This window comes from Barbatula barbatula (genome assembly GCF_947034865.1).
Source record: "Barbatula barbatula genome assembly, chromosome: 2".
In the NCBI taxonomy this organism is placed as follows: domain Eukaryota; kingdom Metazoa; phylum Chordata; class Actinopteri; order Cypriniformes; family Nemacheilidae; genus Barbatula; species Barbatula barbatula.
The window spans coordinates 21,066,160-21,080,105 of record NC_136767.1 but is presented as its reverse complement, the minus strand read 5'-3'; the positions used below and the strand labels follow the sequence as shown (position 1 = coordinate 21,080,105).

Genomic DNA, 13,946 nt, shown 5'->3' with positions numbered 1-13,946 from the left:
AAATAGTTAAGCACTTCATTCTTTTTTATTTGATTCAAGTGCCCAGTTACTGTTATATACTTGCAGTCCTTAAAAGAAAAAGAAAAAAGTTTTAATAGTCAAATGTTACGCTAGATTTACATTTAGTCATTTAGCAGATGCTTTTATCCAAAGCGACTTACAAATGAGTGGAAGCAATTGGTACAACATAAGGACAACTAAAAGCAAAGCACAGTAAAACTTGTCTCATACCACACTATACAAAGCTTTTATTTCCTTCAAAACTGTCTGGCGCAAAGTTCACAAGTCAGTTCTCAGTCTTATCTCAAACAGCCCCTCCTGATCCAGAGCTTCCTATCAAAAGACACATACGTGACTTCAGGGCACAAAATATATTCAGCTATCATAACCATGGTAACCGTCTTCTTAAGATGTTTGTTTGCTATTATTATTCATGCGGAATCAATTCTTTGAACAGAATTTTGAAATCTGACTTTCTCAAGTGATTAATGTATCATCATTAAACCATACAATACACGTATAGAGCTAAATTCTAGTTATGTGCTTTAACTTGATAAAATGAGGACATTGTTGGTTGTTTGGCAGAGAAGAAGGGGCAGGAAGCCACAGAAACAGTGTTGTGATTGAATTTGAATTAGGAGGGTTTGTCATAGGAAGAAAACGATAGAAAAAAGTCACAAATCAAGTTTTTATTGGAGTGAAATAGTTTAATGTAATAAAGCTAATTAATAGATCACAAGATTCACTGTGTTTACTGGAAGTGAAGGGAGTGACCTTTGGCTGCATTCTGAAGCAGCAGTATGAAATTCCCCTTAGACTTAGCAATGAATAAACAAACAGTAGTCTTCTACCTTCCTCCACATACAGTTTAAGGCAGTTGTGTGACAGAGCCTCTGTGACTGTTTCCTGTGTTTCACACAGTGTCACTCAACAGTTCATAGTATCGCTCTGGCACAGGCAACTAACTGTCTGTTAGATAGCACCAAACTGACACAAATTAGCTTGAGTTGTGGAAATTGATAATAATACTGATGAGTGTGTGGGCGCAGTTAAAAAGAGACTAAGAGATATGTCTGAACATGAGGTGAAGACTTACAGATTTAATGTATATTGCATATTGAATAGTCAAATGGTACACTAAATTTCTGACTTCTGAGAGAAGTTGAATGTGCTGGCTCATTACAGAAATTCTAATGGTTTCCATCCAAATACCATTATGAGCCTTTTCATTACAACTTTCAGTTCAATTCAATTTTATTTATACAGCGCTTTTCACAATGTGCATTGTTCCAAAGCAGCTTTACAGGGGAAAATAGAAACCTTAAAACACAAAAAAGGTAAAACATAATACATGGTGTTTTATAACAACCATTACAAAATGTATTTTTGTAGTGTGTTTTGGGAATTATTAACAGAACATCCTACCAACAGAATCCATCACAAACCAGTAGTTGCCATTAAAACTAATAGGCCTACAATTCCCATTATAACCATTACAACTAATATATGTTTTGTATTGTGTTTTGGTCACTGTTCTATTGTTTTTTCCAGCATGGTAGTTGTTTCAGTTTGTTATTTGCCTAAAAAATAACAAACATAGTTTTAGATTGTTAGTTAATGTTCGTTTTTATGTCAAATTATTGGCTAATATTTTGACAGGTGGTCTAACAAATTAACAAATTATATGAATACATGGACAAATCTTGTAGATTTTGGTTGAAATATTAAAATATGTCACTGATTGCTGTGATAAGGATTTTAATTTGAATCTTTCGAAGTGGGGAATTCCTCCACATGTATTTATGTTCTACCACGCGAATTATTATGTAGGCTACTGCGGTCAAGACTTAGCTCATGAATATAAATGAATCACGTGACAGGACGCTCCAGAATTTATGAAGAACGTCACCAAACTGGGATTAATATTCATGAAGCAAACCTCGACCATTAGAAGGCATTTGGCATTCAGTGTTTTCAGGTTTCCAGACGCGTTTGTTTCTACTACGAAAGTTTTCAACAGTGGTGCATGTCCATTTTTTCACTTTATACGGAGGAAACGACAATATGTGTTTACTATGAGATACATTATTTTCTTGGTAAGTCAATCTGATTTGATTGTTTGTTTTATTATCTTCAATTACGTCATTGCTTGTTAACGAGTGTTAATTTACTACGTATTTATGTTATGTTGTGAAACATTTACAAGTAAAAAACGCAATAAATTTGTTTTCAGCTTGTTTCCTAAAGCACAGAACAGATGCAGATGTATTGTTTAAAGGGATACTTCACCCAAAAATTCTGTCATCATTTAATCACCATCGAGTTGCAAATCTGTATACATTTCTGTGTTGTGATGAACACAGAGAAAAATATTTTGAAGAATGCTTATAACCAAACAGATTCTGCCCCCCAGTAACTGCCATATGTAAACATACAATGGTAGTCAAAATTGACCAGAACTGTTTGCTGTCCGACAATCTTCTAAATGTCTTCTTTTGTGCTCAACAGAATAAAAAACGACTATGGTAGTCAATGGGGTGAAAAATGCCTGGTTTAAACAACAAATCAACCTGCATCTTCTATTTTTGTGCCACTTGTAGGTTTTACTGTTACTGAATGTTATACGTATTGCTAATAGTCACTTGGATTTGGACTGGACTCAGGGATCCATCAAAAACAGATCAAGACGGGACATTTCCTGCAGAGAGGACCTGGAATATGCACATGACAACCTCTGCTGTCTGAACTGTCCAGCTGGTGAGTAAAAACTATTTCTCAAAATGCGACACGCAAAATAGTACCTTTAGCATTGATAAAAACGAATTTGACTCAAAGTCCTATATATTATATACTGAACTATACGACAAACTTTTGTGTATTTGTTTACAGGGACCTATATAAAAAGCCCCTGCCTTCGAGATTCAGAAATAGGAGAGTGCGAACCGTGCGAGTTTGACTCGTTCACTGAACATGGCAATGGACTTAAGAAGTGTTTATCATGTATTAAGTGCCGTTCAGGTGAGTCTGTTATTTTACAACAAATTTTACACATGGTTTTGATGTTTAATTTTCAATCAACATTAATTTGTTCTGTAGATCAGGACACTATAGAGAAATGCACAAGTACCCAGGACACACGGTGCGTGTGCAAACAAGGCTCATTTTGTTTACCAGACCAGGCATGTGAGGTGTGCAAGAAATGCAGCAAGTATGTTCTATTTTCTTGATTTTACCTCATGTTTATTCAATCGACTTGTTGGTTGCTAGAAAAATGTAACAACGTTTCTCCATAAATATTGAACCTTTTCCTTGGTAAACACAGATGTAAGGAAGATGAGGAGATGGTGGAAAGATGTACAGTCAGTTCAAACACAGTGTGTATAAAGAGAATGTCTTTGGGCAGCTCTCTATCAGGTAGTGTAACACTTTACCTAGTATTACAGATACGTTCTCACTAACCCAATACATTCATATTTTTTGCAGTTGATGATATGTCTCTACATGCCACACAAAAGAGAAATCCAGACCCCATATTTATTCCTTCCTGTTTGTCTTACAGTGACTTTTCTTGTTGTTTTGCCATTACTTGCAATGCTGGTGTGCACTGCGAGTGTTGTTTACTGGAAGAAGTCAATACTACGAAAAAGTGCAGGTATGGCAAACACTTTCAAATCCAACAATCCACTTTTCTCAGTTCTTTCAATGTTTCTTCAGTTGTTTCTTGGTTCTCTTAATTATAGTTACTTCACGAAGTCCAAAGGAAGTGGTCAAAATCTGTATGGTAAGTCTGTAATAAAACAACAGATAATGAGATTTCTAAAAGACGGTTTGGAGGAACCAGTCCGCCTAATCCCTTAAAGTGATAGTTCAGCCAAAAATGAAATTCTGTCATTGTTTACTCACCCTCTTGTCATTTCGAACCTATATTTACTTTAAATGTAAAACAATGATCGACCAAACAATAATATCTTACTGCTTGGCAGGGTGACCATGATGATTTGAGAGAGGAGAGACAGAATGTCAATAACTCTAAGATAGATGACTCGACTCCGTTTCAGCTGTTTCATGAGCTAAATCATGAGGTGAGTATCAGGACTCCTGGTTCATCAGTGGTGGAGAAAGACAGTGCTGTCCAACGCTGCCAACTCTTCACAAACTAGCCTGTCTGGTCCTGGTTATGGGATGCTGGTGTCCCCTTCAGGATTTTTGTTTAGTGTGATGAAAAGCATGACTATGCTGCTCCACCAGTTAAGAGAAAAGTCAAATAATTTGTTAACAATAGGTTGATGCATTAGCTAATACGGACTAACAATAAATATTAAGTCTACAGCATTTATTAATATTAATTCATATTCATTTCAGCATTTACTAATACATTATTAAAATCAAACTTTGTCACTGTTAACATGAGTAAATGCACCATGAATTAACATGAATAAATGTATTGACAGGAATTAACATTGACAAGGATTAATAAATGCTGAAAAGCTAAATTGTTCAATGTTAGCTAATGCATTTACAAATATTAACTAATAATATCTAATTGTAAAGTGTTACCAAGATTCTTTATATTTTTAGGAATGTGAGCCTTCCAGAAGACTTCTTCCATTAAACGGTAAAACCCCATCTTTTCATGTTTTAGATAGTACATTTTAGTGTTATATTTTTAATACAGTAATAATATATTGAAGTAATATCTGATTATGCAATGTTTTTCAGGAGAGGAATCATTGAAGAAAACCTTTGATTTCTTTGAGGAAATGGATGTCCACTATCACAACAAATTCTTCAGGTTTATTGGACTGAGTTGTAATGCAATCAAAATGGCAGAGTCTCTCTTTCCAGAAGACCGAGTTTATGAACTTTTGAAAATCTGGATGGAAAAGGAGGGAATGAAGGCAGATTTCAACACCCTTATCGAAGCGTTAATTTATTTAGACCAGAGACTGTCAGCAGAAAACATCATTGCTAAAGCAATTAGTAATGGTTTATTTAAATATGAAGATGAGTGGCTGGAAACATACAGAGATTGTCACTCTCAGTGATCTCAAGGGAAAGACTCCCGTTAAAGCGTCATTTCTTCACCATACCTTAACAGATACACAATATTTCTCTGACGTTATCATGGTTTATTGGTCAATATTGTGCATATATTTAAAGAAGGCAAATGATTCATTGTTTAAAAACATTGGTTACATTTGAATTTATGTTGTTCTTTCTGTCTTTATGATATGAAATCAGTGTTATGGTTTGGTGGCATCCTTTATGACATCACATGTTGTGGTATTTTCACATTATTTTGTTTTCTATTAAAGTCAATGCAATATTCATAATATGTTATCATGTGACATCTGACGCTAGAATGGGCAACATGACTCATCCTGGGAATTTATCAACTTTATGACTGATTACAAAGGAAAGAATATAGTAAATATTTAATTTAATATTTAATAAAGTAAAGACATTGATCCGAAGCCACAATTGTATAAATTTCGCGCAAATTAATTACAAGCAAACTACTGGTTTTGTTTCAAAGCATATTGTAAAACTCCGACAGTGTCGATTGTGAGTGTCGACTCCACTAGATGTCGCCAGCTGTCTTATTCCTGAAATGATTTAAGACGCGGTCGTGCTGAGGAAATATCTTGTGCGTCTGTTTTTTGTGAATACCGCTTGTACTGTAAAATGTGTAGGGATTTTAAAAGCAGGATTTCCACTTGCTGAAGTAAGTTTTCACAATGGTCATTTTTATTTTATCTAAACGTTCCTGGACTGTGGATGTTTTTTCAAGGGAGCATGATGTACCTAACCGTTTCGGTTGTATTCCCTAACTATCTTCCTAAACATGTCGTATATTTTATAACAAACAAAAGCTATCCTCGTTTAACTTTTATCTAGCGTGGTCGCAGTTGTTTGAATCCATTGTTTCCACTTGTGGTGAAATATTTTCATTTTAAGATTGACAATTGATGTTGTATATAACCGTTTTGGAAAATGTAAGTGGTACGTAAGTGAAACACACGCCAAAATCTCTTATACGTTAAGATTCATTTAAAAATGTATTACGCAAAATTGCTTTAACGCACGAAGTTTTTGGCACTACACTTCCCATGCGTCCTTGCGGTTCTTACAAGAAAAATTGTACGTCTACACTGGAGCTGTAAACAAGAGAGGTGAGTCCTGCCGTTTAACTTTTACGCTGATATAGTCGCTGAAGTTAGTATTTCGTTTTCTTGCATCTAATAAATTACCATGTAAACGGTTAGTAAAAAATGCGTTCACCTTTACCGGACTGCGTAACCTCTGTGGCATTACGTCACAGAAAAATATTGTCAAACTTTTAAAGTAATAAGCCACTCCCAAGGTTCACATGTTACATAGCAAACGTTTTCATTGTTTTCTAATGTAAACCTTAATGATGTAATATGTGGTTATACATGCGACATGGCAACGCATTTCATTCAGTTCCTTCCACATTTGGCGCCTGTCTTGTTGTAAAATTCCTCATTTGTTGTTATTTTTTTGCATGCATTCTGTGTAGTGGGCCGAAAGTAAGACAAAAGTGAATGATGGTGAATAATGGAAAGAGGAACTGAGATCGCCAAGTGTTGTGTCACGAGGTTCTTTTCGATATTTGCGCACACACCAGCTGAAGGTACTGTACTTTTACATTTGCTGCTAGTAAAATCATTGTCATTTCGTGAAAACAGACAAGTTGGACTGTTAAATTCTGAATATACAGGCACTTTCAACAACTAAATAAACCTCAAGGAATCTTTGTTGTATTTTGATTTTACAATCGCAGTCGATTTTAAGGTAAGTTGTAACATTTTATGTTGCAGAATTTGATGTTGTTAATCTTTCTATGTATGACTGTGTTTGGTGGTGTATTAGCACTTAATGTCTGTCTGTAACCTTGACCTGCAGCATTCACAAGATGAGGGACATTGTTACATTTTATGTAACTTATCTCCTGTGCCTGTTGCTGGGGATTACTTGTATTGTGTTGGTATCTCACTGGAATTATAGCTATCGAGGTGGATTTGCATGGGATGGCTCCACCAAGCACTTCAACTGGCATCCAGTCCTTATGGTCACTGGCATGGTGGTTCTGTATGGCAATGGTATGTTTGGTTTTATTTTGTGATGGTGTTTATTTTTTACTCCGAGACCTTATTCAACCCGTTTGTTTTCAGTTTTATATTAATATATTTAACAGTTATATTTGGTTTGCTAAATTGTTTCTAATTGCTTTTTTTATCTGTTGACCAGCGGCTGTAGTGTACCGTGTTCCACTGACCTGGGGTCAGAATAAGCTCCCATGGAAGCTATTACATGCTGGGCTTCTGCTCCTTTCTCTCATTCTGTCTGTTATTGGGCTTTCTGCAGTGTTCGCTTACCACAATACAAATCACATCAACAACCTCTATTCCCTTCATAGCTGGATAGGGATTTGTACCGCAGCACTCTTCACTGCACAGGTATGTATCGTGTTCACAAATGATCACTTACAAATAATAAACCTAATACATCCTGTTTTTAACTAATGGTAAAATAAGAAATTAACAATTGATTTTAGTTTCTGTCAAATTTCATAGTTGTAGTATTGCATTTCTCATATGATAGGTAACACTTGACTATAGGCAGAACAAATGATCATGTACTACTACTTGAACTAATACATGCTTTCACATGAACTAATGGCAGATAAAGGATACATTTTTATATATAATAGAATTTACACTACACTAAAGGAACTAATAGAATGCTAACCTTAACTGTGGCTGACTGTCAATTACTATGACTATATACTTAAGGTTAGTTTATGATTAGTTCAAATCTTGCTTAAACAGTAGTTTATTTGTATTTTTTAGGCACTAATATATTATTGTTGGTTTCCCTAATAAAGTGTTACCCTTGAATTTTTATTTTATAATAGTAAAAGTAAGAGACCATTAATACATTTTGAGAATTAATCCAAAATTTTCCTCAGTTTGTGTAAAAACAATATTTTTCAATCTTTTTTCCAGTGGGTTATGGGTTTTACTGCATTTCTTCTACCCTGCACCCCGATGGGTGTACGTTCACTTGTAAAGCCAGGTCACGTTTGGATGGGAGCAATTATTTTGGTTCTCAGCATTGTGTCCTGCATCTCAGGGATCAATGAGAAACTATTTTTTGCACTGTAAGTTACTAATAGACACACAAGTTCACCTAAATGGATCTTTAAATTATACAGTTTCTGATAAGATGAATCCGTTATGCTGATTTCCCATCAGTATGATGTAGTTGAATGTTGTAAGATTTGCAATAATAACTTGTTGATATGTGCAAAATGACACATATTTATAAATTCCTCAAAAATGTGGATGTGACGTCATGGCAAATTCTTTGTCCTATTGGTTCTTTCTTCAGAAAAGCAAACACCAATGGGACGCTGCCTTATTTCATGTTGCCACCAGAGGCCGTCCTTGCAAATTCTTTGGGAGTCATCATTGTAGCATTTGGATTGGTTGTTTTGAAAATGTTATCCAATCAGATATGGCAACGTCCTGAGCCAGGCTATGATGATGAGGGAGTTTACAGGGTGAGAATCAAGATCATTTTATGCAAACCTTGTTATTTGTTGTAGTAATAGTCTAACCAAACCAATGATTAACATTCATGCAAAGGAGTAGTGATTTCCCACCAAATTGATTTGATTTTGTTCTTTGGTCTCCTTTTTTAGCCACTGGCATATGATGGAAGCTGATGTCTGAACTGCAATTTTGAATGTCTACCATTTAATATGTATTTGTATTTTGTCTGATAAGCACTCTTCAGTGGAGCCAAAGTCCATTAATACAACAGTTGGTCGTCTAATGTCTAGATAAACTTAGCAATACCTATAATTTACAAATGTTTTATTTTATTATGTTATGCTTTAGTGTACTGCATTTATCATTTAAAATACTGTGAAGATTTAATTAGCTGCTTTTATGCTAATTTATGTGAGACCCCGCATTATAAACATGAAAAAGTTATATAGGAAACAATATCTACGTTAAAGAATAAAGAGGAAAGCATACGTCTTTGTCCAATAAACCTGTTCAAACCGGTCGTAAAGGAATTCAAACTCAGGCCTAGCCACACAATAGTCTCTTTCGAATGAATAATGGACCGAAACAGTTTTGCACCAATCAAAACATTGGAAAGAGTTGCTTAGAATTTGCATATTATGTTCCTCATTAAACCTTGATGTGCTCTAAACTACATCAGTCCACTGGAACTTTTATTTCTTATTGGAATATTACAAATTAAGCATGGTAAAGATAATACTGCAGTTAAAGTAGACGAGAAATTTGTCAAAAACATGACACTTTACTTTTAAAGGCTTTTAAGGCGTTGCATTGTATAAATGCGGAAATGTAATAGGGAATCAAGCGCTAGATACAGTACGTTATCTATGCTTATTTATTGAAACGCATGCCTTTCCCTCGACGCGATATTATAGAAATAATAAAATGAAGAATAACAATCTATAAAAAGATAAGCCGAAGACAAGCCTTCCCCCTCCTCATATGACGTCACTGCACCGCCCCCACATGGTTTCAACCAGGTCCACTCACAAGCTATGGATTGTGCAGTCTTGTCGGCTCGGCCGGGCAAGATATATTTGTTCGAGGTTTATCGAAATAAATAACGTTAACATGTCCGGTCGAGGAAAAGGTGGCAAGGGGCTTGGGAAAGGAGGCGCTAAACGTCACCGTAAGGTTCTCCGGGACAACATTCAGGGAATCACAAAACCAGCTATTCGCCGTTTAGCGCGCCGCGGGGGTGTGAAGCGTATTTCGGGTCTTATATACGAGGAAACTCGAGGCGTGCTGAAAGTTTTCCTCGAGAACGTCATTCGTGACGCTGTGACCTACACCGAACACGCCAAGCGCAAAACTGTTACCGCTATGGACGTAGTGTACGCTCTGAAGCGTCAAGGACGTACGCTGTACGGTTTTGGTGGTTAAGTAACACCCGGCCTGTTCATTTGGAAAAACAAAGGCTCTTTTAAGAGCCGCCCAAATATTCGTTTGAAAGAGCAAATATGAAAAAGAAAAATCAAATCGTTTATTTTAGGCTAGTTTGTTAATTGTATTAAAAAGGGTGAGTAAATTTGGAAGTTTTGATAAGATCTCAAAGGAAACAAGATAAGTTCTCAAAAGCAAACCTTTTTTATATTTAACAAAAAATAATAGGCCTATATATAATGCATTTTTTTATTTATAATATTTCCACACGATGTATCCAATTTTAATATAGCCTATACTTTAAAAAAGTAGCTACAAATGTTTCACTGAGATGCCGTATAGGAACCGTTTTGGAAACAGAAAGGTTCTTCAGCCCAAAATGGTTTTTATATGGCTGGGAGGCAACCTCTTTGAGGCCCCCCATTGTATTCAACAATATTCAAAGGTTTTATCCTATAAAGTATTTAAGAGCTTTGCTTTAACGATAATTCATCAGCCAAAGTATATGCTTTTGTAAATGTATTTAATGCTTATTTTGTATCATTTAAACATATTAGTCATCTTGATGCCTCCTTCAAAGTCAACTGGGGCACCCTGTTGAAGACCCCTTTTTTGTGGCATTGCTGTGAAGCACCATGTTTGTGTAGCAAATTCCAACAATAAAGAGGTTAAATGATTAGCAGTTTACATTATATATAAATCGCCGTCTAATAAAAATGTTAGCAATCTTATCACCTGTGTCTAGCACTGATTATGTTCAGAATGTATAGACCGAGGAGAACTGCCCCCACCCGAGGGAAAAGTTTTCCTACAAACATTATGTCATAAGATTTTGTTTTGTACTGGGGTTTGTATAGGGCAAAACATTACAAACACTTAAAATACAGAACTTTTAAACCAGTTTCAATTCTCTGTGCAGCTCAACCATTCAACCTCTTACCTTGACATTGCAACAGTTATAACAATGTTTTCTGTAAAATGTATCCACATTTTGCCTCATTCCCTGAGATAACACCAAGCAAGCAACATGTCTCTTTCAAGATTTAGTTAGAGGAACTAACTAATTTGTGAAGCCAGATTTTTAAATGAACCTTATAAATAAACAATATAACGGCTCAATTAAGACGTAATACATTAGTGGAATATTTAGTGTTGTGCTGTGAGAAGCAATAACGTTACATAAATGAAATTTACACATTCAATTCTTGCTGTATATGTGTCATGGATATTGGTTGCTCAAAATACTACAGTTTGTGTATTTAAAATAGCGTTGAATGAAACGCAGCTAAGTTAATGAAAAGCAACAGTTAAATGACAACTAGTCATCTTATTTTAGATATCGTGACTGATAACTGTATACATCCTACACTAAACTAACCTCTAAGATTTGTCCTCGTTGAGGTCATACAAAGCTCTTCCCAATTATGTTCAAATCTGGTTTAAAGTTAAGATCGAAGGTATCTTGGTCATTGCCGCACATATGTATCATTTATTTGTCTGTATATTAATGTATATTTTCTGAAGTCAACACACCCAGTAGCCTACACAAACTACGAAGTGCAGTTCCTCGTTGGACAATGGCGGAACGTATGACCATCCTCGCTGTTGTTAAAAGGCGATTAAAAAAATGTCAATAAGCCAAATAAATAATAAACAACTTAACAGAACAATTGTATATCGTTTTGTTAGTGTTAATATGTTGCAACATAGTAATAAATGCACAAATGCAACGTTATATGCAAGTCAGCGCCTCGACAAAAGAGAACACTTGCCCCTTCAGAAAATAGATACTAGTTTTATCACTAAAACCTTTAAGTGTTTATACATTTGGGAATCTCGTTTACATATACAACTCTCTCGAATTGGGAACGTAATGTAAAAATAAGATTATTAATAGATTGTTTTAAAAATATTCTCCCGTCAGATTAAGGAAGGTTGTAATGGCGACAGTAGCGAGCTGTGTTACCTTCACTGCAGAAAAACACTTCGATTTATCGTTCTGTAAATAATCCTAATCTCTAACCACCGCGGATATGTACAGTAGGGTCTTCCGTATGCAAAGTGTCCATAGTGTCGGTTATGATTTTCAGACTTCAATATATAATCTACAAAATAACAGAGGAAGTGCGATATATCCCGCTGACTCTCGCACTAAATTTGGACGCGTTCTTATTATTATACAATAAACCGAGTTATGTTTCACCGAAACCATAAACTACGCGTAAAGAGAAAGGACTCAGCTATCGTTACGTTGGTTAAACACTTAAATCCAGCTCTCTTTATCATGAGATACTTTGTGTTTTTTCGGATCAGAAAACACATCTACGAGCGACTCTGTCCTGTTGAGAGCGGCCGTTCGGGCAGTTGAGTCTACATGGTTCTCATCTCCCGTTTAAATCCCGCCCTCAGCTGTTGGATGTAAACATTGTTTGTTTGACAGCTCCGTACTTCGTGACATCGGATCCAAGTTAACTCCAGCTATGACAGAAACCGCTCCTGCTCCCGCGGCTGCTTCGGCCAAAGCCGCGAAGAAGAAGACTGCAAAAGCGAAAAAGTCTGGACCGAGCGTGTCAGACCTTATCGTGGAGACTATTGCGGCTTCCAACGAGCGCAAAGGAGTATCTCTGGCTGCTCTGAAGAAGGCACTGGCAGGTAGTGGATATGATGTTGAGAAGAACAACTCTCGCGTCAAGATTGCTTTAAAATCGCTTGTGAAAAAGGGCTCACTTGTTCAAACTAAAGGCACCGGCGCGTCCGGGTCCTTCAAGGTGAGCAAGAAACCAGCAGCAGCCAAACAACCAGTGAAGAAAGTTGAGGCGAAACCGAAGAAACCAGCCGTGAAAAAGGCGCCGATCAAAGCGGCGAAGCCGAAAAAGACAGCAGTAAAGAAATCAGCAGTGAAGAAGTCTCCCAAGAAGGTGAAGAAACCGGCTGCCCAAAAGAAAGCCGTCAAAAGCCCGAAAAAGGTGAAGAAACCGGCTGTTAAGAAAGTTGCGAAGAGTCCCAAGAAGGCCAAAGCAGCGAAGCCTAAAGCTGCGAAGCCTAAAGCTGCGAAGCCCAAAGCTGCCAAGGCGAAGAAGGCCGCCAAGAAGAAGTAGACTGACAAGGCTTCGTTCCATAAACCCAACGGCTCTTATAAGAGCCACCCCACTTATTGGAAAAAGTGCAAATATTCCCAGTGCATGTATGAAGGTTGATGCGTTTTTTGTTGGACTACTTTTGTTGGTCTTTTGTGAGACCATCAGTTCTTTAAAGACTTTTGACTCGTATTGCTTGTACATATCAGCAGCATAAGTGAACAATGCTGCGGAAGGCTTGTAAAATAAGTGACAGTCTCTACTCTACCTCTAACTGACGCGCAAAGCCGATTACTTTGTGTAGATTTTCCATCCTCCAGAGATTAGACGGATCCACTGGTTGGAAAGTGTCCAAAATGTGCATACTTTAACGTATACAAGCTCATAATGAATCATGTGCGCGCAAACGTGCAAGTACATGGGTGCGAATATGTGACTCAATATGATGGGTGATTTTATAAATGCTATATTTATGGTAGCCTATATTATTTTGTAGAACTTCATCATGTAAATACAGCAATAACAGAACAAACATATAAATTATTCATTGTTGGATGTTTAATCATGGAAATTATTTGTTTGTTCTTTGTATGTTTTTCCTGTTTGTACTATAACATTGTCCCTATCACAAACTTAAATTTTATCAAAACGTGTATAAAACTCTAAATAAAATAAATTCAGTATCTAAACTAAATGAGTAGCCTATTCATTGGTTTGAAACCAAAAGTTGTGTTCATGTACATATAATACATTACATCATTCAGAATGTGACATTTAACTTTTGGGGTAATTGACACAACATGTAATTTCTTCTTCAATTTTTTGGTTAAATATTTGCTGAATATATTAAGTCCATTTCAATTCCGAG

General features: G+C 36.2%; 4 protein-coding genes across 10 annotated transcripts; all 4 read left to right on the top strand.

Annotated features, from left to right (window-relative positions):
• Window positions 1-1,889: 1,889 nt before the first annotated feature.
• hdr (hematopoietic death receptor) lies at window positions 1,890-5,513 on the top strand. Its single transcript, XM_079449995.1, has 10 exons — window positions 1,890-2,096; window positions 2,601-2,757; window positions 2,890-3,018; window positions 3,097-3,208; window positions 3,323-3,414; window positions 3,560-3,652; window positions 3,741-3,781; window positions 3,984-4,082; window positions 4,579-4,615; window positions 4,720-5,513. Exons 1-10 carry the CDS (start codon window positions 1,896-1,898, stop codon window positions 5,043-5,045), a joined length of 1,287 nt encoding a protein of 428 aa, XP_079306121.1. The 5' UTR covers window positions 1,890-1,895; the 3' UTR covers window positions 5,046-5,513.
• A 52-nt stretch (window positions 5,514-5,565) lies between these two features.
• cyb561a3a (cytochrome b561 family, member A3a) lies at window positions 5,566-10,731 on the top strand. Of its 7 annotated transcripts, none has more exons than XM_079483827.1 (8): window positions 5,646-6,173; window positions 6,542-6,655; window positions 6,743-6,816; window positions 6,928-7,124; window positions 7,273-7,481; window positions 8,031-8,185; window positions 8,416-8,587; window positions 8,729-10,027. In XM_079483827.1, exons 4-8 carry the CDS (start codon window positions 6,938-6,940, stop codon window positions 8,750-8,752), a joined length of 747 nt encoding a protein of 248 aa, XP_079339953.1. In that variant the 5' UTR covers window positions 5,646-6,173; window positions 6,542-6,655; window positions 6,743-6,816; window positions 6,928-6,937; the 3' UTR covers window positions 8,753-10,027. The 7 variants fall into 7 exon arrangements, with proteins under 7 accessions (XP_079339948.1, XP_079339951.1, XP_079339950.1 ...); XM_079483823.1 differs by having other exon boundaries at window positions 5,648-5,725; XM_079483822.1 differs by lacking the exon at window positions 6,743-6,816 and having other exon boundaries at window positions 5,566-5,725.
• On the top strand, window positions 9,561-10,001 carry LOC306909832 (histone H4; the record flags this gene model as incomplete). Its single annotated transcript, XM_079483900.1, has 1 exon — window positions 9,561-10,001. The coding sequence occupies one exon, from the start codon at window positions 9,561-9,563 to the stop codon at window positions 9,999-10,001; it is 441 nt and encodes a 146-aa protein (XP_079340026.1).
• Window positions 10,718-13,764, top strand: histh1l1 (histone H1 like1). The gene has a single exon (XM_079483886.1). It carries the CDS (start codon window positions 12,482-12,484, stop codon window positions 13,097-13,099), a length of 618 nt encoding a protein of 205 aa, XP_079340012.1. The 5' UTR covers window positions 10,718-12,481; the 3' UTR covers window positions 13,100-13,764.
• Window positions 13,765-13,946: the final 182 nt, after the last annotated feature.

What these genes read in the sequence shown, in the direction of transcription:
- hdr (XM_079449995.1), top strand. Translation starts at nt 1,896, where the DNA reads ATGAAGAACGTCACCAAACTGGGATTAATATTCATGAAGCAAACCTCG. An exon ending in CTGTCTGAACTGTCCAGCTG is followed by an intron (nt 2,758 to 2,889) that starts GTGAGTAAAAAC and finishes ATTTGTTTACAG; the next exon opens with GGACCTATATAAAAAGCCCC. An exon ending in AATACTACGAAAAAGTGCAG is followed by an intron (nt 3,653 to 3,740) that starts GTATGGCAAACA and finishes TCTTAATTATAG; the next exon opens with TTACTTCACGAAGTCCAAAG.
- cyb561a3a (XM_079483824.1), top strand. Translation starts at nt 6,938, where the DNA reads ATGAGGGACATTGTTACATTTTATGTAACTTATCTCCTGTGCCTGTTG. An exon ending in GGTGGTTCTGTATGGCAATG is followed by an intron (nt 7,125 to 7,272) that starts GTATGTTTGGTT and finishes TCTGTTGACCAG; the next exon opens with CGGCTGTAGTGTACCGTGTT. An exon ending in GAGAAACTATTTTTTGCACT is followed by an intron (nt 8,186 to 8,415) that starts GTAAGTTACTAA and finishes TTCTTTCTTCAG; the next exon opens with AAAAGCAAACACCAATGGGA.
- histh1l1 (XM_079483886.1), top strand. Translation starts at nt 12,482, where the DNA reads ATGACAGAAACCGCTCCTGCTCCCGCGGCTGCTTCGGCCAAAGCCGCG.